General features: G+C 45.7%; 1 protein-coding gene across 2 annotated transcripts in view; it reads left to right on the top strand.

Moving 5' to 3' along the window:
- The window catches only part of LOC108093570 (MOXD1 homolog 2), a 114761-nt gene that overhangs the window by 37615 nt on the left and 51041 nt on the right, over positions 1-26105 (top strand). Inside the window, exons 1-2 of one of the 2 annotated variants that reach the window (XM_017193666.2) lie at positions 3890-4130; positions 11260-12096. In XM_017193666.2, coding sequence (XP_017049155.1) covers positions 11548-12096 — 549 coding nt within the window. In that variant the 5' untranslated portion in view covers positions 3890-4130; positions 11260-11547. Of the gene's footprint in view, positions 1-3889; positions 4131-11259; positions 12097-26105 lie in introns of those variants that run through there. The other variant, XM_017193665.1, reaches the window with a different exon arrangement.

Genomic DNA, 26105 nt, shown 5'->3' with positions numbered 1-26105 from the left:
CCCTTCCTCTCCTGCTGGCTGTGTTTAAAAAGTTTTATGCTCGTCACGAGAGAAATTTATTGCACTCCGGTGTTCAAAGCTTTTATCCTTTCATACACCACGGCTAGCCATATATGACAAGGGTATACGAGCACCGGGAGCCGTGTCTTGTGTGCCAGGAGAGTATTGTAAACAAATCGGATCCTAAATCTACAGGAAGCCAGCCGTTCATGCAGATTCTGCTGGGGTGGAATCTACTGGGTCTCCGTGATCTAGTGATACAGTTAAAGTGCACATGTGTTGCAAAATCTTTCAGGGGCTTACACATATTAAATCGAATAAAATTAACTTAAAATTTGCAAGTGCTTTTTATACACCACTCTCAAGCCTATCGTCATTTTATTTAGAAAATGATAACTTAATTAAACCTAGTAGCGTTTTTATTTAAATAGCATACCTACATACGTTTTGCATATCCCCAATGTTGCCTCCTGTCACAGGACATACTTTGTGGTATCCTGTAGTCCGTTCCTTTTATATACAGCTTGTCCCCGTTGTTATCATTTTATTTTTTTGGCCAAAGTGCCGCCCCCTCGTCCTCGCTTACATTTCGGACTCGGACTGCGTCTGAAAAACGGATGTGATTTATTTGGTAATGCTAATGATGTTTTTGCTGCAGTCTCCGCCTCCTGTCGCTCAGTCGAAGGACCTCCCCCGCACCGCACCGCCCCTGCGCCCAGTTTATTTGAGCAATTTTTATCGCATGTGTAGCGAAGGCAGCAACAACTAAAAACAGCAGAGCGAAAAAGGGAGAAAAAAGCGAAAACCTGCCGAAAGTTTTTCGACAGGCAGCAACAAAAAACGAAAAACCTTTGCGGAAAATGCTTACATTTCGTTTTCAATGTGAGCGCGGGGCTCCGGGAAACTGTAAACATTTTCCCATTTATCTTGCGTAGCCAATAAATCGCTTTGTGTCCTCGTCCCTCTTTGTTTGCCGCCGGCAAGGTACTCGAAGTTAATTTTTTAAATGAGCCCAAGATTTCCTCCATATCGGACTATATTTATGTGGCCCGCTCCCTGTCGGCCTGTCCGAATGAACCGGAGATGTTCAATATCTTGTCACTGGCTCTGACAGCCCCCATCGGATGGCATTCGAAAGCGATCCGAGGGCTTTGTGCTTTAATTGTCTAGCTTAGGGTTTTGCTTTATTGCACCGACTTAGTCGACATTGAGCTTTATTAATTGTTCGCCCGGCACTTTCCCTTCGCCCCCTGCCCTCCTGCCCTCCTGCCCCCATTCCTCTCGCTCCGATGTCAACAGCAGTCGAGGGGCTCCAGTGAGCCACAAGGTCATGTCGGGGAGGCGAAGATGAAAAGTCCTGCCAAGTTCTGCAAATGTCGGGGCTGCCATGGAAGGTTAAACGCATATGATGACAGGGGATCAGACGAGTAACTACATTTGAATGGGAATGCAATGGGAACCCGAGAGGATTAGTTTCACAGTTGGGAAAGATGTATGCTGTCCGAGTTATGACGGCATAACATTTAAGAGGGGATTCCAGAGGGCGTTAATTTTTATTTGGCGATTCAGCGGAAACCCCTCCAAGCTTCTAAATCTCCAGGAGCCCGAGGGTGCATCCCCTCCAATTATGTTTTCCAGCAGCTTTCGGGCACCTCCCCAATTTAATCCGTGCCCACAATTGTTTTTATTATTTGCCAACCCTTTCAACAAGTGACTTGCTGTTCCATCATCGAGCTAAACTCACCCAAGGGACCAAGTCCGCCTCTCAACTCCCAGATGTTGTCATATCGGCTAAGCCAACTGAGCTGTTCTCCGACAAAAGCCACAGTTTTCAAGCTACATTTGCCCCATTCAGGAGCTCCCTCCTCCCCCTTTCCCCCTTCCCCGCTTTCCCGCTGAGCATGACATTGAAGAAAATGCTGAGGGGCCTCCGAGGGATGGGTGAATGGGTGGATGGGTGAGTGAGTGAGTGGGTGGCGTCTCAGCTTGTGGCAGGGACAATTAAAACGGTAACCGAAGCTGTAATCGCACAGAATGTTTACACTCAAATGGCTGCTTTGTGCGCATTTCCCCCTTTTCCCCGCCCACCCCGGAACCTTCTCTCTTCAAAGGGAAATATCATGCATTGTCATCCACTTGAGTGGCGCAGCTCTCGGAGAATTAATAATTTATTTGTTTTGTCATCCAGCATTGTAAATAATGCGAGAGATTTTCAATAATCTTCTTTGTTAATATTGAAATTAATTTGTTTACAGTTATGCTACTTAATTAAACAAAACGGGAGCACGTACACACACACACACACACACACACTGAAACACACACAGAATTTCCGCCCCCAGAAACCCGTACCAAATTGTTGGTTTACCGCAAGCTCATAAATAACAGCAGGAGGAAGCCAGAGCAGCCGGTGAAGTGTCCTGCGTGAAGGATCCCCCGGCAAGGTGAAGCGCATGCCAAGAACAACAAATGCAGCTTAAAGCCTTCAAGGGGATTTCGTCCTGTTCAATTATGCAATAAATTTATCACCGACACAGTTAGTTGCCCTGCTTTCCCTGCTTCCCCCTTTATGTGGTTAGTCTCTTCTGATTTTGTCGGGCCGCAAATGAAATGTTTATGCCACTTGTCGCATTCCTGCGATGATTGCGTTCGATTAATTAATGTCCCAGGCACATTTAAATAATCATAAAAATATTTCCGTCGAGGCCGAAAAACATTTGTAATGGCGGGAAATTTGTTAGCGCTCGCCGTAACAAATTAAGTGAGAAACATCGAATTGTGTTCCACTTCGGCCCACACGTCGTCGCTCATTCTCCCCGCGGACTCTTCTCTGAAACGCAGTTTCCGAGTATGTCCCAAACAGATTTATCTATTCATCTAACATATAGGCATGTAACGGCCCCCTCACTCCTCTCCGCCATTAAAGATCTCGTGGGGAACAAAAAATTAGAACAACTTAGCAGCATGGGGAGAGCCGGGGCGAAAAAAGAGCGGCGATAAAGCCGCCGTGCCGCCTGTCATCATTTATTTTGTCAGTCTAAAAACAATTCGAAAACTTATGGCTGCAAACAAGATACTCCGCCAGAGATGTAGATACAAATGAGATGGAATCAGAATGATACTGGGCCAGATCGCATCGAATATCCGATGCCCTTAAGGTTGAGAGAACTCTAGAAGCTCTAGAATTTCAATTTATTGTTTAACGCTTAAAATATATATTTCCTTTCTAGAGGCATATAATAATCATAACATAATCAATTTATGTCCACCATGGGCATCATAAGAAGATAATTCAGTTATATTGAAATAGAGATACTGAGTATCTAAGAACACAACTGATCACAAAAATACCTTTTTCAATTATAAAAAAAAAAAATTGAAGAATCACCTTTATTTCTACTCTAATCCCTTGAAAACTACCTTCAAAATTAAATTTCCGAGTCCATATTTCACTTGTATTCTTTTCTACTCTGAGCCCTAAAAGAGCAATCAGATCTTGGACATAATGTTTCCTTTCTTAATCCATTTCCTTGTGCCATAATTCCATTTTTCACGATGATAACCCGGCGCAAACAAAGGACTCCTTTTCCCGGCAAGGTGTGTTCCCATACATCTTTTGTCGGGAGCCGGTCCTTTGTGCCACTCGGAGCATTCTTCTCATTCTGCAAGCGGGTCTTTTCAGCCCGGCTAACAAAGTCATCAGGCTGGTCCGGCCCTTTGTAGGGTATCTCAGATGCTCAGCCGGGTACCAGAGTATCCGAGTATCTGAGTATCTGAGTATCTGAGTATTCCAGCATTCGAGTTTCCGAGGCAACGAAAGCCCGGCAACGCCTCCCCGCTGTCTCCTAATGATGTGTGGCTGCTGCAGAGAGTCTTTTATTCTTCGCTGCCTTTCCTTTAGTCATCATTGTCGTCTGCACCTACACACATCTACACTCGCACACACAAGTCATTAAGTGTTAATTTAATGGCCAGGAGATCTTTGTCACAGATAACGAAATGCATGCAGAGAGTTTAGTTCGGCTCGACCTGGCCAGAATCTGTTCGCCTTTTGCTGGGAGTTCTCCTCGGCCTATCAGCCAGTTGGCATCTCTTACAAGTTTTGTGGAAAACATTTCTGTGCGCAGCAGGTGATATATGTGTGTGTCTGCTTATGGAAACAACAAGCGGCCAATACCGCCGCCCCTCGGTCATATGATATTTGTGTTGTCGGTTTGTTAACGCTGACAGACAATTAAGTGTTTGCTTTATGTTTATTGGAACGGACTTCGGTGGGGACGCTGCTTAGCAAATTGATTGATGGCGCTGGGCGGAGGAGTTGGTTGGGGAAGAGTTGGCCGCCATTAAGTATCGGCTACTTGATGCAGTAAAAGCCTTCAAGATGCGGATTCCGAATCCCGGATCCCGGATCCCGAATTCCGGAGTCTGGAGTCTGGATCTGCGGGCCTCTTCCTGTGGCACTGTGCTGATGACGTAACGCAACGGAAACTTTTTAATTAAAATTCGAAAAATTAATTAAATATTTTCTGTGACGTCGCCGGGCGAAGAACAACAGCAACAACAAGAAGAGCAGTCAGTACAGGGACTACAGGACGGCGTTGACGATGACGACTTTGAGATTAAATTTCCTACCTTCGTACCTACCGAAAATGCAAAAAGGCAGCAGCAGACATGGGGGTTCAGGGGCGGGGGGTTCAGCGGGGGGAGGAAAAGGGAGAGCGTTGAAAAGTTTCACTCTGCCAAAATAAAAAACAAGCAGAAAGCAGAAGAATTTCCCAGGCAGGAGGCAGCAAAAACGGCAACAATATCAAGTGCAAAATGAGAAAATTCACTTGCCTGGCTCGAAAACACACAACTACGATGAGTAGTTGTGAGGAGGGGGGATGGAGAGGGGGAGTTCGGGGTATGGGGTATGGGGGGGAAGAAGTAGTAACGGGGTCCCGACTTTTAGCAATAGACAGAAACAAAAGAAAGTTCCCCCGGCTGGGAATAGAAGAGGAGCGTTCGGAGTGCTGGAGAAAAGTGAACGGAGTTCGCAATTGCAGAATGAGTAAGAGCAGAAAGAAGAGGCAAATTTTATGATGCGCAGCTGATAAGCCAAAAAGATGACACACAGCCAGCAGAAAGCAGAAAGTGGAAGGGGGCTTCGAACGACAAATGAAGGCAGGCAGCTTTCTCCAACTATTTGTGTATCTGTGTATCCATTGCAAACTAACAACACAAACAGACCGGGAGTGAGCCAAGTTTAAATTTGCCGACAGTCGGACTGCAAGATTTGCGTTGCAACTTGTTCAAAGATGACTCTCCCTCGGAATAATCCTGCATATTGAATCGCGACGGCAAAGGTTATCAGCCAACGAACCAGGAGCCTGGGAAATGTCCAAGTAATTCCCAGGAACCGGGCCAATGTAATCAATCATCCCCGGGGAAAGTAAAATATGCAGATAGAACAGAACCCCTCTCATGATATATTAACATTTGCCCTGCCATAAGATTGATATGCCCCAACTCAAATAGTCGCAGATCCAGATACTCCGCATTAAGGCCTGAATTTTTAAGCGACTTTTGTTACCCGTTCGTTAGAGCCAACTGCAAAGATAACCAAAGCTTCGCCAACTTTTATAGGAGCGTGTCGCTGTGTGTGCTTGTATATCCGTGCATTTAATCCAATTGCACCAAGTAGAACTTTTTATAACTATGCCGACAAGCCAATTATGCCAGAGTAAATAGCAATCTCCACCCAGCAGCCAGCAGCCAGCAGCCAGCGGAGAGCTAACAGCTAACAGCTCACAGCGCCCATCAGGCAGCGTTCAGAGCCCAGTAGCGAGTTGAAAATGTTAAAAACTTAAACAACGCTGACATATTTCCCCAGATGCCTTCAAACTTCCATGCCAAAGTGGTAAGAAGAACGAGAACGGGGTCTATACAAAAATGTTATGTCAACGCAGCTCTGAGGCCGACAGCCCCGCTCGACGGCAAGAAAACCTTTTTCGCTTCGTGTTTAATGAAAAATGTCAAATAAAAGTGCCCAAAACAGAGAACGTCAGCAAAGTGCAAAGGCTTTGTGCGATAGTTTCTGTAGTTTCTGTAGTTTTTGTCGTTTTTGCAGGTGCAACGAGGCAAGGGCGGAGAATGCCAATAAAAAGCGATGGGCGATGGGAGTGGAGAGGGGTAGGGTGCTCCAGGCAGGAGGCTCAGCTCTTTTCGGCACACTAATTACTGTTTATTCGAAACGAAAATTGCTAACGAGCAGAAGATATTACCAGGGCCATAATAATCAACAGGCAGCCGGGCGCTGAGCCCGTCCAGGCAGCCAATAGAAGGAATTATTATTTTTTATGATTATTTAAATTACGCGAGGCTCGGGGAGGAGCGAGAGGAGGCGGGAACTGCTGGAATGTCGGTGCAATTTACAAAAGGCAGCCACTTTGCAGCTCCATGGCCTTAGCCGAAGCCGAAGCTGCCTCCACTAATAGTTTTCATCAGTCGCTGGCCCACTCACAGTGGGCCCAGGCGGCACGAGCAGGAGTTGGCCTCCTCTGGCCATTTGAGGGGCACTGGCTCTGCCTTTCGGCCCACTGTTTACCGGCACTAAGGCCGAGGAGCCTGCAGCTTTTAGTGCAATTGGCTGGCAGCTTGTTTAATGATCATTAAATACGAAGACGACACACGATGGGCGACGGACGACGGACGCGGCGACGTAGACGACGACGACACAGGAGCCTTGGCTCGGAGGCGCAGTTTTGATTCAGACCGCTCTTGACCAGGCCTTAATAAATGAGAACAGGTAGTCCCCCCGCGAGCTCTTGGCCCGAAAAGCCCACTCGGCAACCCAACTCCAGCCCGGCCCAGACTCGTTTTTTGCGCCGCTTCTGCTGCCCGGGGCCAAGTGCTTTGGACTCACTCTAATTAGTCAATTTTTTTACTCAATTAAATCTGCCAGGCGGGAAGCGGCCGAGGCAGCAGAAGCGGCAGAAGCTCAGAATCGCAGGAGCAGAAGAGGCTCTCGAGTAAGCAAATGATGTGCAGTAATTAGTGGACTCGCAGCGCATCTGTAAACGTGCATACCCGCAGAATTCCCAGTTCGACTTGTCCCTGAGACCTTGCCCCGCCGATGATAAATAATAATTTTTGCCCACCGCACTGGCTGGCAATTTCGCTGGCAGGCTGCAGGATGACAGGTGCAGTGACAACACACATGCACGCTCCTCCAGATACACGTTCTCACCGATACACAGATACACGGATACACACACTCCAGTGGATGCAAGTACAACAACTTACATGTCATACAAGTTGCCTCGTACATTTATAATCAAGCTGCGGCGACCGCAGAACTCTCGAATCGACAACGACCACGTTGCTGCCGTTGTTGCAGTGGCTGCCGTTGTTGTCGTTGTTGCCGTTGTTGCCGTTGTTGCTGTTGTTGCTGCCACATGATGGAGCATCTTCGACGATGACGAAGGCCCGGTAGCACAGCCAGTGTGTGTGCTCTGTGCGCCGTGTACTTGCAGCTTGTATCTGCTAAATGAAAACATACCCGGGAAGCGGGCCCCATCCGCGGCTGAGCAAAAGAAATTGCCACAAGCTGCACACTGGGACGCGATTAGAAAGTATTGAAATGTGCCAAAAATCACTAATTACACCGCCGAGGTTCCCCCGGTGAGGCATACTAGGAATGTGAAAGCATTCGGGGAGGTGAAAGGAACTGCGATTCGCACAAATCAGAACCCATCGTTATTAATGATGTGTGAAGTGGCGAGGGGAAGAATGCTCTCAGATTGGGTCAATGAGTTGGCTAAATATTGTAATTAGAATGGAATCAATTAGGGAAAGGAGCCCCCCAGAATGACGGCAGCAGAAAACAATTTGTTTTGGATCGAATTCCCCAATTGGTGTGGCAGTGATGGGTAGAAGAACCATTTATTTTCCTGTGAGCATCGACAGCTAAGTGCAATTGATTGGCACACTTACCTTTTAGTCTGCTGTTAATTAGTCTTTTCAGTAATAGATATTCTCTGGGAACCAAGACAGTGCTTTGGCCAAATCTCTTCTAAGCGGTCACTTGAGTTTTTCATCTGTCCGAACCAGCTGCTTGCTCTAGGGTAATTTAACCTTTTGAGATAAAATATTTCTGTTTAAATTGGAAGCAAGTCAATGGCAGCCGTCCGTCCGATTAAGTTTGAATAATTGATTGCCAGGTAATGATAGTTTTACCTTACGAAGAGCATTAGAACCAGTTGATTTTCCAGGTAGCGAAGAGTCAACTCTCACTCGAGAATGGAATGAATGTGGGGCGACTAGAAGTTGACCTTTCTAACCGCCTTTGGACCCCTCGAGAATGCCAACATGTGGGCTTGCCCCACTGTGGCCCCGGCAAAACATCCTCATCAATGTCGTTGTCCGTCTGCCGGCGAACAGAAGCGGAGGCAGAATGGGCCACAGACCAGATCTCGGGCCACAGAATCGCATCCCTCCGAGTCCGGGGAACACCCGCCCGTCTAGAAATCGCGCAATGATGAAAACCATTGGACAAAGTCTTTGACTTGTATTCATTTTTTCTTGCTTTTCTTTCGCTCCTCTTTTCATTCTTTCTTTCCGCTTCTGTTGGCTCTTTTTTCCGTGCCGCGGCGGCGCTTGGGAAGGCTTTTATATGCCTCATTCAGCTGCATCTTTTTGCTCACCCATCAGTTGGCGATGTTGGGATGGTTGGTATGGTTGGGATGGAGAACAAGGAAAGCGAGGGGCAGCGGGGCAAGGGGAGCCGACTCTGTCCGTTTTGTCTGGGTTTTTGTGTAAAAGCGACTAATGTGTCTACGGAAGCCATTTCGTGCCTTTTAGAACCAGTTGCCAGAGAGCAATCTTCGAGTTTGTGTTTGTTTTGCTTTTGGCGTAGTTAATTCGCCAAGTAATAACATTATACGAGCGGCCGGACGAAGCACTTGTGCTTATGAATGTCCTCTGGAGATGGCAGCCTTTCGGCCCTGCGATGATCGATACTCGCAATGGGTCCTGGCCAAGAACACGCATTCCTGCCGCCAGACTCACGCTGCCATCTCCGAGGAGCGAGGCGAGGAGCACTTGTACTTGTACTTATGAATGTCGTCTTCGACTCGGCAACATGCTGTGCAGCCCGGTTGAGGAGGAACCTGCCGGTTCTGCCGGACCTGCCTTCCTCCAGGCCAAATTGGCTTGAATTTTACGGCAGCAGCGACGGCCAGGGCAACAATCACGATGATGATGAGGACGATTGGCCTCGCCCGGCTCGGTCTGTATTTAAGAGACATCATTCATCTGACCGCCCCATCAACGACAGTCGAAGTCTGCAGACCGACTCTGGCAATGATGATGATGACGACGATGACGATGACGATGGCGATGATGATGACGACAGCAATAATAATAATAACAAACAGCCACGGCAAAAACAGGGACCCTGTGTAGCCTGTGCTGCCTGTGTAGTACAAAGTACAAGTCCGCATAATTATAATCAACGTCATTTAACGTTGCCGGCCGTCACTCAGCGCCATCCACAACAACGAAAGCGGCCATGGAGCTACATTGCCCCATCAGGCTTATTGTTGTGTATCTTTCGGATACATTTTTGATAACAGCTGCGAAGGGAGAGGGGAGCGGGGAGCGGGGGGGAGGGGGGAGGGAGGCACAATAACTTTGTCGTGGGGAAGGAAGTGGAGCATAAAAGTCACCTATAAACATGCCATAGAAATCTGCTAGCTATTGCCGCAGTATCTTCGGGATACATTTGTGCGATAGCAGGAACTTCCTAAAATTACTTTTATTGGTCGGCATTAGGAAGAGATTGCTGAGGCGAGTCCCTCTAAGATATTCAATTTGCCCTTGCAGCAAATGTAACGTAGAGGGTATTCCCTCTTCGACCTTGCCGCAGAACACTTTCGCCTTAATTCATTTTCCTTTTGGGCTTTTCAATTTTCTCTTTTTGCACGGCGTTTGTTGACCTTTGTCAACTTTGAACACGCGACTAAGCACTTGGAATTAGCGCAAATACATTTCAGTATCCACGCAATACGCACTCACACTCAAGCGGAAGGTATCTATGAGTTGTGTCGGGCCAGCGGAAGTCGGCTATTTATAACAAATTACCAACCATTTGACATTTACCCAAAACGACGACGTCGAATTAAAGATTTGTGCCCGGAGTGTTGGCGGAAAGGGGCCGGTGGGCGGATGGGCGAACACTCTTGGCATGTAATCAAATGTAACCGCACACCAAATATGCGCAGACAGCTGCAATGGAAACGGCGGTGGAGTGGGACAATCCGGGGGACTCGGAGGGCCGGGACTAGACGTCCTCAATGCGCTTGCGGTTCGTCTGGCTAAGCCGCTGCGATTTAATACAATAAGTCCCAATGACCGACCTGGGCTGGTCCCACAGCTCGTCTGGCCTCGCCCCCACTTGGCTTCCTCACTAACGGACGGACAGACGGACAAACGGACAACGGACAAACGGACGGGCAGACGGACGGACAGCGGTCTGACTCGGGTTCAGTTCTCGGCGACCTTCTTCATTAAAATTATGACAAGCTGTAATTATCTTCGATTTGCTTTGACCAACCACCACGCACTAATTGCGTGCAAGACAGAAGACGCTGATATCCGAGAGGGAAAGGCCGGAATTAGTCATTCAAATAGCGAAAGGGGGTGGGATGGTCGCTCACTTGACGCGGTTGAGTGACGACATGGGAAAGATTTGGCAGAAGTGAGAGCCCGATTTGAGCAGAAGCTTTTATCCTTAAACTTGAACTGAGTAGTATTTTTTAATGAGTGCAAGCGCTGCTTCCAAAGATAGTTGCCATCTTCCTGTCACTCGGATTAGTGCTCCCCTCCCCGCCGACTTTAATTCTCCTGCTCACTCGAGTACTCCGAGCAATTTCGTCTTCCGACGTACATTGCTGTGAAAACTGCGTGACCAGGCTAATTAACGCTTCAAGGAAAATGTTGACGAACTCTACAACAACAACAAAGAAACGACGGCAAAAATGAACCGTCAACTTTGTTGTGATGTGTGGATAGATGGACTGCTGGATGCCTGTGTGACTGAATGGGGATGTGTATCTCATAGATACCGGTTCATAATTTATGTAATTATATGCGTTTAAACATTGCAGCACGAAAGAAGACCGAGTAGCGTTCGCGTTCGCGTTCGAGTTCTTTCACTATTATAACCGACAACAAATTATAGCAATTATATAACATTTTTCCTTTCCTCCCGCCTTTCAGGTTGCATCCGCCATCGGACGGAGTTCCAGCTTTGTTCATCCGCGGCTTTGTTCGGGCGACAAGCGAGACTAATGAGAGCAAGTCGGAAGCAGGAAGCGGCGGCGAAAGTAAAACTGCTTGAGTAAATAGTCGTAGCTGTGATAACACCAAAGAAGCGGACCAGATCACGAGTTACGTAATTACGAGCCATCGTCCAGTGATTCCACGCGCAATAAATGTCAACGTGGCAGCGAGAAAAGTAATCACAACTATTTGCTAAACCCAAGCACCAGCAAACCAGCGCACAAAATGGCTCGCCCAAGGAAGCCAGTTGCCGCACAAACTCTCCTTGCCACGCCGGCAATAACAACAACAACAACAGCAACAACAAAAACAGCAAAAAGAACAACAAGAAACTGCGTGGCAGCAACACTGCGGCCCAGCAGACGACCCTCAAGTTCAAGGCGGTCATCGTTAATCACATGTTTTATATCCTGCCACACGTTCTGCTTGTTCCTGCTGCTCCTCCTCCTGGCCACCGGAGCCCGGGCCGCCGGCAAGCTGGCCACTCGCAGCAACAAGACCTCGGGATCCGGACCCGCAGCCGGAGCCGGAGCCGGAGTCGGATCCGGAACAGCAGCCACCTCAGCGGCGGCGGCGGGAACACCCATCTGGGATCACGCCATCGATTTGAATGAGGATTTTCGCATACTATGGCAAATCATTAATCAGGATATAACATTCGAAATACAGGCACGTACCCTCGGCTACGTCGGCTTCGGGTTCTCGCCCGATGGCAATCTGGCCGGTGCCGATATGGCCATCGGCTGGGTGGACAAGGGTCAAACCTATTTTCAGGTAAGTGAAGCGCAAAATAAAAACCAGTCACAATGAAAGTGAAACGAAAGGGAGCGACAGAGGGGCAAGAAAGTTTCTTGGGGCTCTGAAAACCCAATACCCTTGGAACAATCGGGTGGGAGATCTGAGCGCCTAACGATTTTTCACTCCGGGCCAACGTTTTCATTTTTCCGATGCGTGTGGCCGGAAATTAAGGGCAGACCTGGCCGGCCAACTAAATGAAAAGTTGTCGCCCTAATATCATCCAATTTATTCTCGCAAAGTCTCGTTCCCAGGGCAAACATTTTGCGCTGCGCCGAGTTGATAAATATGTTGTATGAAAATACACGAGAAAAACATTTTGCCACTCAACTTGGATCGTAATTAATTTGTGGCGGGAGCAAAGTCACACAAAAAGGTGCTCGAAATATGTATACAAGCGACAGTTTGCCCGCCGCTGAATAATGACAAACTCATTTGCAGGACAGCAAAGTTTTTATTTGCAGTTCTGCCGCACAGTTTCCCGGTTAGCTAATGGAATAGTTGGCTGGGTCGTTGTTACTTGATTATGTCGCTTAATCTGCCCGCTTGCGAGTTATGGCCAGATATTTGTTGTCGAATTGTGTCACTCTTTGAGGACTGGCCGTCTGATTTGTCCGCTTCAATTGTGAAACAAGCATTAATAAGTGAAAATTGTGGCATGTGGCCTTCTCAAGCTTTTCCAGGTCACGTTTCGTGTCGGTCGGGGTCACCTTCCGCTGTTGTTCGGCCATCAGATTGTGCGAGTTAGTGGGACCGATCAACCACTCCGTTTCAATTCGTTTGACAGCCATCATCGGACCACCAACTGCCAGTCTTCCGACCCTGCGAGCCAATAAAACGCTAATTTTTCGTTTTTATTTGGAAAAGTCGTAAGAGACGACGTCATTTGGCCAGGGCTCCGAGCCAAAGGGAAAGTGGTAGCACCTCTCGGCCCCTTTTGTAGTGGTGACTCTTCAGGAAGAGTAATAGGAGTCGTCACTGCAAAGTGTCTAATGAAATGCGAGTATTGCGTGCTGTGGTTGCGTAGCTCTCCGCTTTTCCTATTCTTTGCTTTCCCTTCCTTTTTTCCTTCTTTTTTTTCGCTCCTGCCTGACAGGATATGCGTGGGGCAGAGGGGGCGGTAGGAAGTGGGAGGATGGGCGGATGGGCGGCCAATTGTACGGCTGACACAAACAGAGAAAGCTTTTTCCCTCCTTGTTGTTGCTGTGTGATTTAATGATTTTCGAGGCAGCCAACGAAAATGTCACCCACACACATAGTGATTGTTATTGTTGTTGAATGTTAAATACCAGCCAGATACATTAATATGTCTGTCTGCCGCCCCCGACCTGCCACGCCCCTCCCCCCTCCCCTTTGCCCCGCTGCCCGGCGGTCTGACTGCTTGTGTGACGGTGTTAATTTCACATCTTGACGTGTCGTTGGTAATTGCGAGTTGCTTCAAATTGTACATACAATATCGCATAATGGGGCTCGTGACTGTCACCTCGCCGTCGAGAGCCGCAGTGGGTTTTTGGGGGTAGTGGGAGCCTTGCTTTGACTTTTTGTTGGGCGCTGATTTGTGGAGAGGTTCAAAGGTTAATTAGAGCTGAAACAGATATGCCGATTTAATATATTAATTAAGTGGCACAGGTGCGCAGGTGGAACGCAGGACACGGCGTCAAAGCAAAGCAAAGTCGAAGGACCCTGACACGCTTACACTTGCCTCGGGGCTCGGTGTTTTGGGTCCGGTTTTTTCACCTCCCCCGGCTAAGGACAGCTTATCGCCTATAAGTTCTTAATTACGGGTGTCTAATGCCCTCCCTGCTAATTGAAACAAATTACGCAATTATGCATATTTCAATGTGAAAATATTTATCAACAGCAAAGCCGTTTCATCGTCCACTAATTGGCTAATTTTTGGAATACTATTAAATTGTCAAACGACTTTCGCACAGGACAGATAGCACTTGCGAGGCGGGGGAATGAAATACGGACGGCCTAGTACATTTTTATGACGGCGGCATTTATGGAATTTTCATTTAAAATTCAACACACATCGATAGAGGGAGACGACAGAACATTGACCATAAAATATTTGCTCCCAGAATTTGTTCAATTGACTTAAGGGGTTATATCCAGTTGCGATTTTGAAAAAATCGAAAATTTTTTTTTTGCCGATTTTGAATGTATATATATCTAAGAAGATTGTCTGAAAATTTCAAAGTATTCCGGTAAATAGTATTGGAGTAATCAGTATATTTGTAAAGACGCCTCCCATGTAGTTCAACTAGTAGCCAAAACTTTAAACGCGTTTTTCTCGAAACTATGTCTTCAAAGTCGGTGAGCAAAATTTCTCAGAGACGGCTTGTCCGATTGACTTGAAACTTTCACATTCTCTTCTTAGATATTTTTTCAGGTAATGAGACTTGGAATTTTGGCTCCGACAAAAATTTCGATTTTTTTAGCCACTTCAAAGTTGAAATTTTTGTGCCAAAAACAAAGTTTTATGTTTGGGAAGCCGCCATTTTGTCAAAAATCTAAATTTTGAAAATCCCCAGTCTCATTACCAGCATTTGTCTATTCTTTACGTATTCCTTTTGGTTTTTTGCATTTCAGATAATTTGGACCGGAGATATTTTGCTCACCGCAAAACCTTTTTTTGAAGTGGACCCTCGGGAGATCCTCTACAGGACCGACGGAGTCCAAAATTTTTTTTTTTTTTAAATATATTCTAAAACTAGAAATAATGACCTATCTTTTCATATATATTACGTATTCATACAATAAATAGCCTCTCCAAAAATAATTTTCAAAAAAGCTCATTTTTTTGGCCTCGCAACTGGATATAACCCCTTAAAGCGGAGTCGGCGGGAAAGAAGCCGAGGAAAAGAGCCTACGGACGAGCCAGCAACGAGAGTCTCTTCTCTGTCAAGAGTTTTTATCTTAAGTGTCAGCCCAAGGGCAAATATATAAGCATAAGCTTAAGTATTGCTCTGTGTGGAGAGGGGCTTCCGGGGGGATAAACGATGGAGCAGCCACTGACATAGTTCTCATTAGATTGAACAATGTGTGGGAATTTTCGCATTCAATTTGGGTTTTCTTTAGCCTGGTTTTTTGGGCAAGTGCCATGTGCCTTGGCATACTTGGAATGCTTTCTGGCCGGCATGGCTTATAAATTCTCCAATGATTACGATTATTCCACGAGTCGGGTTGAATTTTCAAGTAGTTTATTTACGGGTTGGAAAAGTCTTAAAGGTGAGGTATTTGTTTTTTAGTCAATTATTAAAGGAGCTTAATAATAACTTAGTAAAACTTGACTTGACTGAATGTATAATGTATATAAGGTATAGTGTATGATTAATCGATACTCCGTACCTATTTTTGAGTCTTATCTGTATCTGTAAAATATTCCAATTAAACGCATTCCACAAACACTTAAGCACGAAATGCATTCATGCAGTAAGTAATTAATCTCCTTAGGAAATGTTTACATTTAGGGAAAACAACCTACTTTGAGGAAACTTGAAATGTATCTCGCAGTTAAGTATACATTCCAGCCAGACAGCCTGATAGTCCGATGACCAACCCACATGCAGCTTTATTGGGATATCACTCAAGTAGGACAAATATTTGATAAGTTTGCTCTCCCGTTCTCTGTCTCGCCTGGTTTTCCCAGCAGCCGCGGCTCGGATTTCACCCAGAACTATCATCGTTTATTGGCCAGTTGACCAGCGTCTGAAGCTGACATTCCCACAGCGCCGCCGACGACAACAAGTGTAACTCCACAAGTCCGTTCTCGGAGCTCCCCTGCGAACTGAAACTTTGCTCACTTTCGCCCGCAGAAGCAAAGGCAGAAGAAGTCAAGTCGAGTCGAGTGAAGTCGACTCAACTCGAGTCGGAGACAGGCAGCAAATGGCCCCGGCGAATCCGCTTTAAAGGCTGACATAGTCAACAAGCCAAGAAGCGGATCTGGGGACGGGGACGGGGTCCCGGCCTATTAGTCGCCCATTATTTTGTAGATACTTTTGCGATAAGCCCTTTGCCGCTTCTGCCGAAAAGGCGACCGAGATGATGATGATGCCACACCTAAAGAGAAATACTAATTTCGTGTAATTTATTTTCAACTTTTATTACACGCGCCCCGAGGAGCGGGAGTCTTATCAAAATTTTAATTAATACGCATCTGAGAAAAGTTTTGTGAAAATGGTTTCAGCGCCGCTCTTGCTGTCTTTTGGCCAAGGCCGAAAGGGCCCAAAGCCAAAAGCTTGCTCTGACGTTAATTAGTGCCATCCAGAGTGGCTGGCGACTTTGTTGCACTCGCCGGCGGAGCGAACTACAGCAAACAAGCCACAACAAGCCATTAGCTGTTTAGAGCGGCCAACAAAAACCAAGAAGCGATTAGTATCTTAAAAGTACTTAAAAGGTCGTTACCCTGGCCCCATCTAAATACGCAGTACGCCGTGGCCGGGGCAGTGGGGCGAGCTTAGCCAGCGACTAATTATTTAATTTCGAGTTTTAAGCCCCAAGTCCGTCACTCATCCCAGCGCATCTCAGCGTAGCCTTGCCCCCCGGTTACCGCTCTCCGTCCCCGGCGGAACGGACGGGAACGCAACCCATTAAGCGCAGAGATAACAGATCCATTATAGAAGAATTACGAGTGCGCAACATCAGCGGAGCGCCATCAACATCACAGTCGTCGTCGTCATCTTTTGCTAATGACCATCGATGGCGATGCGACGGCGCTGTCGATGTCGATGTTGATGTCGATGTCGATGTTTTGTGGCCATCGCAGTACATCACTCAAAGCGAAGGTTGCTTATGGGATTGACAGCCGGAGGCGGAGGAGTGGGAGGGGTGGCTATATTCCATATGACTTTACCCGGTGTCCATATACTCGCCGGGGCTTCGAGTTGTTACGCTGCACAAAAATAAGGCGAAGCTCCATTACAAACTCATTAAAGTCGCTCGAAGTGAAACAACAGTTTTGGCAACCTTTTGAACCCCGGCTCCCCGCATGCGTACGCACTTTTCGCCCGGAGTGAAGTGTATCTGTATCTGTATCTGGCAGATACATCGGGCATTAGCATTGGCATTAGCATTAGCATTAGCGCGGTGTTCTATTCGGACGTACTGCGCTGTTAATTATCAGCGGATGATTAATTATGGCAGTTCAGTCCAGTTCGAGCGTCGGAGATCTGCGGCTCGTTTGGGGTCTCTCCCTTTGATTGGCGTATGAGTAATGAGCTTTTTGTTCAGCGTTTTTTCTGTTTTTCAGTTTTTTTTTGGTGCCATGACATGCGAACATCTTGGAGTGTTTTGAGTAATTCTGCTCTTTGTACAATTTGTGTGTCAAATTGTTTTTCCCCTGGCCCCACCACGAGTTCTTCTATATTCCTCCTTGTCTGCCCACACACACTCGCCATCAGCTCGTAGATATATCTATCGGGCAGCTTGCATGTCATCACTTCAGAGCCGGAGTTCCCGGGTTCGGTTCTTTTTCAGTTTCAGTTTCGCTGCCCGCTTTCTGTGTTCATTTGAGTGGTCCGCTGGTGCTTTCATTACTTTCTCACAGCTGTGGCTCAGTGGCGTGCTCAGCGCTTAGAATTCAATTAGTTTTTATAGACATTATCCAATTTGTTCCTCCACCGCTCCGTTCCACGGTTTCGGGACAGTCGGGTGCGTGTATCTATGGCTAAAGCGATTCGCGTGCTAGCCAGGCTCAATGGCCATTCTGGATCTCGCTCTCTATTGTTCCTTAAAGCACTATTCGAAGTGGAGGACACGCACACAGCCACACGCCTACGCACACACTCGCTCTCACACTCACACTCACACTCTTACTCAGTTCATAAATCATAAATACATGCTGGCAAATTATGTGGATGAGAAGCCCCCGCTTCTCCTCCAGCAATTCTCTGCTCGCGCTTCGAGAGCACCGAGCCAAATAAATAATAGTTAAATTTTTTCTATTATTCTCTTCCAGACGCATAAATATTTTGTTATTCAATTTTGTGATATTTACCCCCGACAATCGCCTTGGGCCTTTCATCGAGTGTGGGAGTGGGGACCAAATTGCTTCAATTGTTATGGGAAGTCGAGGGGTTTTGCTCAAGTTGTGATACGTACAAAAGCTCATGAATAAGATTAGAATCGGTTTTGAAAATGTGGTTCTTTTATCGCTTCTTGTTGAAATTACAAATGGTTTCAAAAGCTTCAAAACAACGCCCAAATGGGATTTCAACTTAGGACTTATTAACTTATTTTTGCGAATTGTGTGTGTTTATCTTATATATTTCTAAATACAGGATGTATGGGAATAGGAAAAGCATTCCTCTGACTATTGCTCACTTGGAAGCGAATCTAATATACTAATATACTCTTGTGCCTTACGAGTACCGGGTATAATAACCCCGTCAGCATTGCAAAACGAAACTGCTGAGATTATGGCCATAAACATAACTCAAATCACCAACTCATCATCTAATGAAATTCCATAACTTATTAACGTGTTTCCCCAACCTCCGCACCGCATTCCTGTCCCGATGGGCCCAACACATTTCAAAGCCATAAACTATGCATGGGAAACTTTCTCAGGATGTGCGGCAAAAGTACTTACCCAATCGAATCGAATCGAATTCGGCCGAGCTGAACGGCTCAAAATGCATCGTCGATGTTAACTTTTGGCCAATATCAAAGTCATTACTCATCAGTTTTGGGCTTAAACACACACAGAGCGAGGGGAAGATGAAGAGCACGGCGCAGACACTGGCAAATCAATTAACTGCCAAATCAATTTACAATTTATGCATAAACTTTATAATCAATAGACTTAAGCGCACGAGGACCGACATACAATTCCCCCCGATTCGAACCGATCCAATCCCCCTCGTCTTCCCCCTGACAGGCTGTCAGTTTTAAAGCCAAAGCCGTAACAATTATGGAGGAGGGGCCCAGACCGAGGACGGTAAATCCGTTAGGCCATAAAAGCCATAAATGCTCAATTACAGGAAGTAAATATGCACACTTGATTGCAGAATGTTGCGTAGATGGCCAGGGCCTTTGCTTTGGCTCTCTGTCTTTGGCTAAGACTCGGGCTTGAGCTAAGACTTGGCCTGGCCAAGTTGGTTGACTTTTAAAATTATCGCACATATCAAAACTGCACGGAGCTAGGCGCTTCTTGTGTGTGCATGTGTGTCTGTGTGGCAGGGAGAAATTTAATTTCATTACTTTCATGTGACATAAACCGTTGTCGGATGCTCCTTAAGCTGGCCAAAAGCCCTGGTCGTGCCATCTCCCCGGCTCCTCTAAGCATTTTGATAATCTATTGCACATAACGCAGCCTCAGAAACCGCAGAACAGCCGCCAGACCCCAAGCACACCACTTGACTCCAACCCAAACCCAAACCCAAACCCAAACCCATGCCAGGCCAGGCCAGAGTCTTATGGCTGTGGGGCTGTGGGGCTATTAGTGCGTCGTTGTCTTCGGCGGGACAATGCCAAGTGCGCATATTTGCTTTAGCGGCCGCATCTTCGACAACGGCCTTCTCCGCTTCGCGGCCAAGACAACGGATAATTGCAGAAAGTACCGTTGCCCATATGCGAGAGACTCTCCTCTCGGCCCCAACCGCCCCAAACCGCCCCCCGCCTGCCCCACCACCAATAAGTCTTCTCCTCGCAATTTTCGCTGCGTTTGCAAAATATTTGCTGGTGTTCTTGGCCGCGCAATTTATGAGCGTTGAAAGGCTTAGAAATCGCTTGAGGAGAGGGGCTGGGGAAGCCGGGGGGATGGCCTCTTGATTATGTTGATAATGTCAGCAGGAGAAAGGGGGTTGAAAGGAGGGGGGGCCGGGCCAAACCAGTTCCAACCGGTTCCCAGGCAGCATCTTCTTCGCCAGTCATATTAGCCTGTCCCGTTGCCATCGTCTTCGTGGCTTGAACCTGTTGCTCGTATTGCCCGTGTTGGCTCTGTTGCATATTGTTGTTGTTGCTCTTGCTGTTGTTGTTGTAGTTGTTGTGCGTAAAACGCCGGACTGCTGCCCAATATGGTCAACGCTCTTTTGGCCATGTTTACACGTTAAGTGTGTTTGTATGTTAAGCATTTCGCCTTTTTCCGATCTCCGCTTCCCAGGCCTTGCTGCATGACATTCCCAATTGTTTTTGTACTTGTCGCCGCTGTTGTTGAGTGTCTTGCTAATCACTTTTTGATTGTCAGAGGTACCAGAAATCACACCCGGCCCAAAAGATGCGGATAGAGATGCTCCGGCAGTGCGAAAAAATTGTGCCTGCGAGCTCTTCTTTCTTCTCAAAGACCCTCTTGAACCGCATAACCTTTTTGGTCGCTGCTTTGTGGATTTGTGTATTGTGTATTTGCTTTTCCTGCATCTGATATCTGCAAGTACTAGCTTCGTGGTCGCTAACGGAACTGCAGATGCCACGCCGCCAAAGCAGTTGCGTGAAAGCATATTTATGTAAAAATGTGTGTACTTTTCGAAAGGCCTCTAAGCTGCGAGTTAAATGACATCGAAATTGGCGAATGGCAAGCGGAACGCGAAAGTAACAAGAAATTAAACGAAGCCCCACATCTTGCATTTCCTCCACAAAACAGCTCTGCCTCCCCTTCTCAGCGGAAATTTTTATACTCATCATTAATTAAGCACTAAACAGACGCCTGCTGCGAAGAATATCCAGGGGATTTTCCGCGGGGAGGGGCGGGGGCTGTGGAGAGTGCACAGCATGACATCATATTCAAGAAATTGGTAAGGGAAGTCGTCATCTACACATGCATTCATGCAGCAAAGTGAGGATGTGTGTGAGATGTGTGTGACTCTAAACTGAAAAAAACAATTTAAGTTTATTTATCGCTATTTCTCGAAAATTCTTTACTCTCTTTGCGCTTACGTTTTGGAGATCATTTCCGAGTTCATTTACTGGAAATTAAAAAAAAAAAACTCTCATTACCCTGAATAGATCGAGTGATCGAGTATCAAGTATTTAACTTGGGAACTATTAGGCATGTACTCAGAACACTAATGTTTTAAATATTTAATCAGAAAAAAGAAAAAGAACTCTTATGCAAAAATGTAAGTCTTTTATTGGAACATAAACATTGATTCACAGTTTTGTGATACCCCTCAAATAGTATGTATATTTCCTCAGTGCACATATTAAAAACTGCATGGAATTGATTTCGGAATAGAAGCAGCCGCCGCAGCTCACCATGATGATGATTATGATGAGGGGGAACGATTACGATGATGGGGCTGCTGGATGGTGGATGCTGCGGCCGAGGATCCCCTGCCTGGGCTGCGTGTTAATTAAAAGCCACTGGACGCTGGACGCAGGAGGCGGGGCAACAAGGGGGAACTAGGGGGGAGGGGGCGATTAGAGGCGGCGGGGAGTGAGTGCAACAACCTTGGCACTTCCTGGGTACTTAGTCAACGCTCCGGCCCCTTGATTACGCCGGGGTGGTGCACACTCAGTCGCTCCGCACATAAATGCATATAGATACTCTCGAATGTAAATGCGTAGGCAGCGTCGATACACACGCTCCCCACAAATCCCTCCTTCATGCCCAGTAGCCACCGGAGACGTGGTGAACTGGCAACTGGGGACCGAGATCTGGGCACTGGGTGCTGGGTACTCAGTACTGGGAACTGGGCATTAACGTCCGCTGACTAATGATGAAATGCGTGGCATTCGCCGAGCTGCGTTGGGTTGGGTGCGGGGTCTCATTTATGTAGAAAAGGATTAAGGCCATAAACCAAACGGCTGACGTCGGAGCTTAGCATGAAAAATGATTGCCGGGCCAGTCATCAGTCGGTAGTTTTTTATAAGCCCTGCCCCTTGGGTAGGTGTTAAAGTGCCGCAGATTGTGGACTTCGTCTCCGACTTCTCCGACTCCGGTTGCAGCCAAGACAAGTGCTTTAAGCCGGGCCTCAGATTCTGATTCCTATTCCGTTCCGATTCGGAGCTGGGTGCGTTTCTCGGGCGCAAAGCCTCCGAGTTATTTGCATAAGTATTTCTGATGTATAGTACGTTGATAATGGAATTCGAGTGACTCGATTAGGGCCCTGGAAATATGCCGAGGCATTTGGGCTATTCGGTATGGAGAATTAATTAGAAATCCGGGCGGGGAAGGGTCGCAGCTCTCAAAACGCTTCAGTGGCTCGGGCGATTGAAATCGTTTGGGCCAACATCTTTGGCTAATACGCGTACATTTGTCCATTTGGCCGGACGAAAAGTTTTCGTTTTTAAACTTTTCTGTCAAAGTTTTGCGGCCCGAAACGAGCTGGAAGTCAAACAAAGCTTGACCACATCGAGCGAGACAATGGCACCCAGAGGCGCACTTAAGGCGGTCAAAATGCACACAAATCAAACTTGGCCCAGTCCGGCCAGAAGAAGACGACCGCAACGTGGCCTCCGTTGGTCTTTTATTAAAAAACCGTAACTAATGATGCCTAAATTCGCAATAAAAATGAAAAACCAAACGCACAATATGGTCCATTAGAGTGCTTTGTTGCTGTCGTTGTTGTCGTCGAGCTATTAGAGCTCCGGCCCCCGCAATTTGAAACAATTTTAATAATACAAAATAATATTACCAGGGAAAGCCAGAAAGGCAAACATCGTGGCTAGAAAAAGCGGGCTCGGCGGCAAAAAAGCACCGGCTTATTGTGACAAATTTTAAGTAATTTCATTTTTATTTCGCCAACAGCTTCAACTTTTTATATTGTTCTTGAGGCCCGAAGCGAGGGAAGGGAACGAAACGAAACGAAAACAACAAAATTCGGCCCAAAGTAGAATCCAAAAAGTAGGGACTCAATGAGCAGGACAAAGCACATCCCTCAAAGCGGCTTTTCGCCTTATATAAATTTCCCTTTCGGAGAATCCGTCTCATTAAAGTCGCACTGGGAAAACAAAACTTTCGCAGCGGCCCGAATTCCTGGCATATTTATTTACACCTTCAACAAGGGATAAATGGTCCTCCTTCGACACCTCCCACTCCGGCCTTGTTTGCTTTGCATGTGTCTAAAAGGTAGACAAAGCCAAAGCCAAAGCCAAATCCAAATCCGAAAGCCACATGGCCCGAGGCGTGCGAAAGCCGACAGAACGGAAAATACTTCAATCAATGTAAAAATTGGGCGAAAAAGGGCAAAACATATACGCAAAGGTTGCTGAAAATGTCATAAATAGTTCTCCTTCAAGGTACTTTTATTACGACATCAGCATTTATCTTCTAACAGGTTTTAAAAATACAAATTTAGAGAAATGATCGAGGACAATGAAAATGCCTATGTTTCCACTTTCTCGATCGAGGGTAAGGACCAAGAAAATCAATGAAAATTCGTTGGAAAAGCCTAAAAGTTATTGGTGCTTTTCCTAAAGTCGGTCTGAGAACTTGATTTGGTGATTTGGTTGTTTTACATGTCTCACAAGCATTGATATATGCTTTGATGTCAGGCACAAGACGAGGCCAAAAAATAATATCTTCGAAAACGCCGATAGTCTTATGGATGCCACCATGAGAGGCCAAGGGACTGTTATGTGCTTGGAATAGGACTTCAGGTATCAATTCTGTCGGTATCCATAACTTCCAGGCATATTCATCGTGAACCTTTTCACCTGTCAAATGTTCTGCTTTTCTGTAAACATAGCCGTCTTCTGTTTTTAAGTCAGGAAATTTACTTTATTTGCCGAAACTTTTGCTACCAAATCTTGATTAAGAAGCGCATTGAATTTAAACTGACCTGAAATCAATCAGGAAAACTTAACGAAACCAAACCCTGCTGCCTTTTCAGCTAAGGAGACGCGAGGGGTCGGGAACGAAATTTTGGGTACCTAATCTTTTCTCAATTTTTTTTAAGAGCGAATGCCGAGAGGGGAAAACGCGAACTAAGGAAAAGATAAGGAAGGAACTAATTAGGGGGAAGCTTGTTGGGTGATTCGGGAAAAGTGGTAATTTCACGTTTGTTCTAGTATGCTTAAAAATACTTTAGGGCCTATAAAGGCGGTTACAATTCCTGTTCGGTCACGGTATGGTTCCTCGGCCCCATTGAATTAAGACCTTAGGAAATTGGGCTTTCGCCCCTTTTTTTTTTTTAGGAGCCAGGACCGGCACGGCCCCCTAGCTTGCTAGGCGAGGGTGAACGGCGAAGGGAAAAGGGCTTCCACCCAACTCCAAAGCGGAACTAGAACTAAAACAAGAGGGCTCTGCATCCCTTCCCGTCGTTGCCGCCGCAGAAAAAAAGAGATTTTGTGTTGTGGTCAAGTCGGGGGGGAGAGGGGAGGAGGGAGGGGGGGCATTGGTTTAAAATTGGGGGGACAAACCGCCTTATCACCTTAAAAACCTTAAAACTCGTAAAAGTTTTGGAAAAAGGAAATCGGGAATTGCTTGGACTTCTTAAGGATCTGTTCGATTCCGCCATCGCCAATAATATGGCCAAGATAACGCACCCGTCGCATACAGAAATGACTTTTGCCAATATTGATTGTCAATCCTGCACGCTTGATGTGAAATGCGATCTCTGAGAAACGTCAAGATGACTGTTAAAGTTGGAGGAAACTACAAGAAGATCAAGTTCAAAAAAACGAATACTTCGTTTCTTAGATGCGCTGGAACGACTTTGTCCATTAAGCGAGACATGGTACTGGACGGCATTATAGGCCAAAAGGCATTGGTAAAGAGGCCTACCGGGAAAATGCAGTCTTGTCTCGAGAATTAATTTCTAAAGGCACCTAATAAGCATCTTTCAAGTCCAAGCTTGAAATATATTCCGCCTTAGGCAAACGACTCAAAATTCCGCTGATTTGAGGCTTATATGCGTCTTTCTGTAAAAGCTATTGACTTTTCGGACAATCTAAACAAATTCTAACTTTACCAGGTTTGGTAACCATCACTATAGGGAAGACCAAGCGCTTCCGATTCTTCAATTACGCCCAATTGCAACATCCTGTCAATTTCTGGCGTACATACTCTTCTCAACAGCTGGCGACACTGGAAAATGGCGCTGTTTAATCGGCTTTGCTCCACCCACATCTATTGAATGAGTTATTAAATTTTCGTTTTTCCAAGTCCTTCCTGCGTGAATGACGGAAACAATTGATGACATTGCCAAGCTTTGCTTTTTCCTCAGCAGACAAGTCGTGTTGATCAACTTCGACCTTGCTGCTAGCTTCGATAGTAGTTTCTAACTCTGATATATTAAGGTTTTTGGGGAGAAGATCATATAGTCTCCAAAAATCTATACCTAAATAAAGATCATGTTTCAAAGACGGTACTAGGTAAATATTTAAGGTTTCTTGTCTCCATATTCTACGTCAATTTTCATTCTTCCTACTACTTGGCTGAGGTCGTCCATCTGCTGTTTTGGCTTTAATGTTTAATGGCTTGTATTCGGTATCATTCGCCATAACTCTCTTTAGCTAGATCTCCTCCAATACAACTTATTGAGGCCCCTGAGTCCAGCAAACCAAAACAGTACGGTCCAATAAGCGAATCGGCAGAAATGGTCGTGGACTCTTTGATCCCGTAGGGAGAGAACAATTTTTTTTTTTTTTTTTTTTTTTTTTTTTTTTTTTTCAATTTATTCCTTTTATAATTTTTTAAAAAAAAAATAAAAAACCCCACCCCAAAAATTTCTTATATTAAATTTTTTTCAAATTTAAATTTTAAAAATAAAAAATAAAAAAAATTTTATACTAAATTTTTCCTATATTATTAATCTATATATTAAAAAAAAGTATACTCAAAAAATATATCCAATATCCATTTTTACCACCTCTTCCCTAATTATTTCTTTAAATTCTTTCTCAATAATTTAAAAATTATTTTATAATATTCATAAATAAATAAATAATAAAAAATATAAAAATAAACCTCTTATTAAAAACTTAAAAATGGCTCAAACAAAACTATTCTAAAAATTTTATCCCTTAACATATTTAAAAATAAATTCTTCTTAACCACATTTTTAAATTTAATATTCACTCATTTTTCTTAAAACTTTAAATTA

Source organism: Drosophila ficusphila, unplaced genomic scaffold (genome assembly GCF_018152265.1).
Source record: "Drosophila ficusphila isolate 14025-0441.05 unplaced genomic scaffold, ASM1815226v1 contig_106, whole genome shotgun sequence".
NCBI classification, from domain to species: domain Eukaryota; kingdom Metazoa; phylum Arthropoda; class Insecta; order Diptera; family Drosophilidae; genus Drosophila; species Drosophila ficusphila.
The sequence above is the reverse complement of the archived record's forward strand: the minus strand, read 5'-3'. Positions and strand labels throughout refer to the sequence as shown.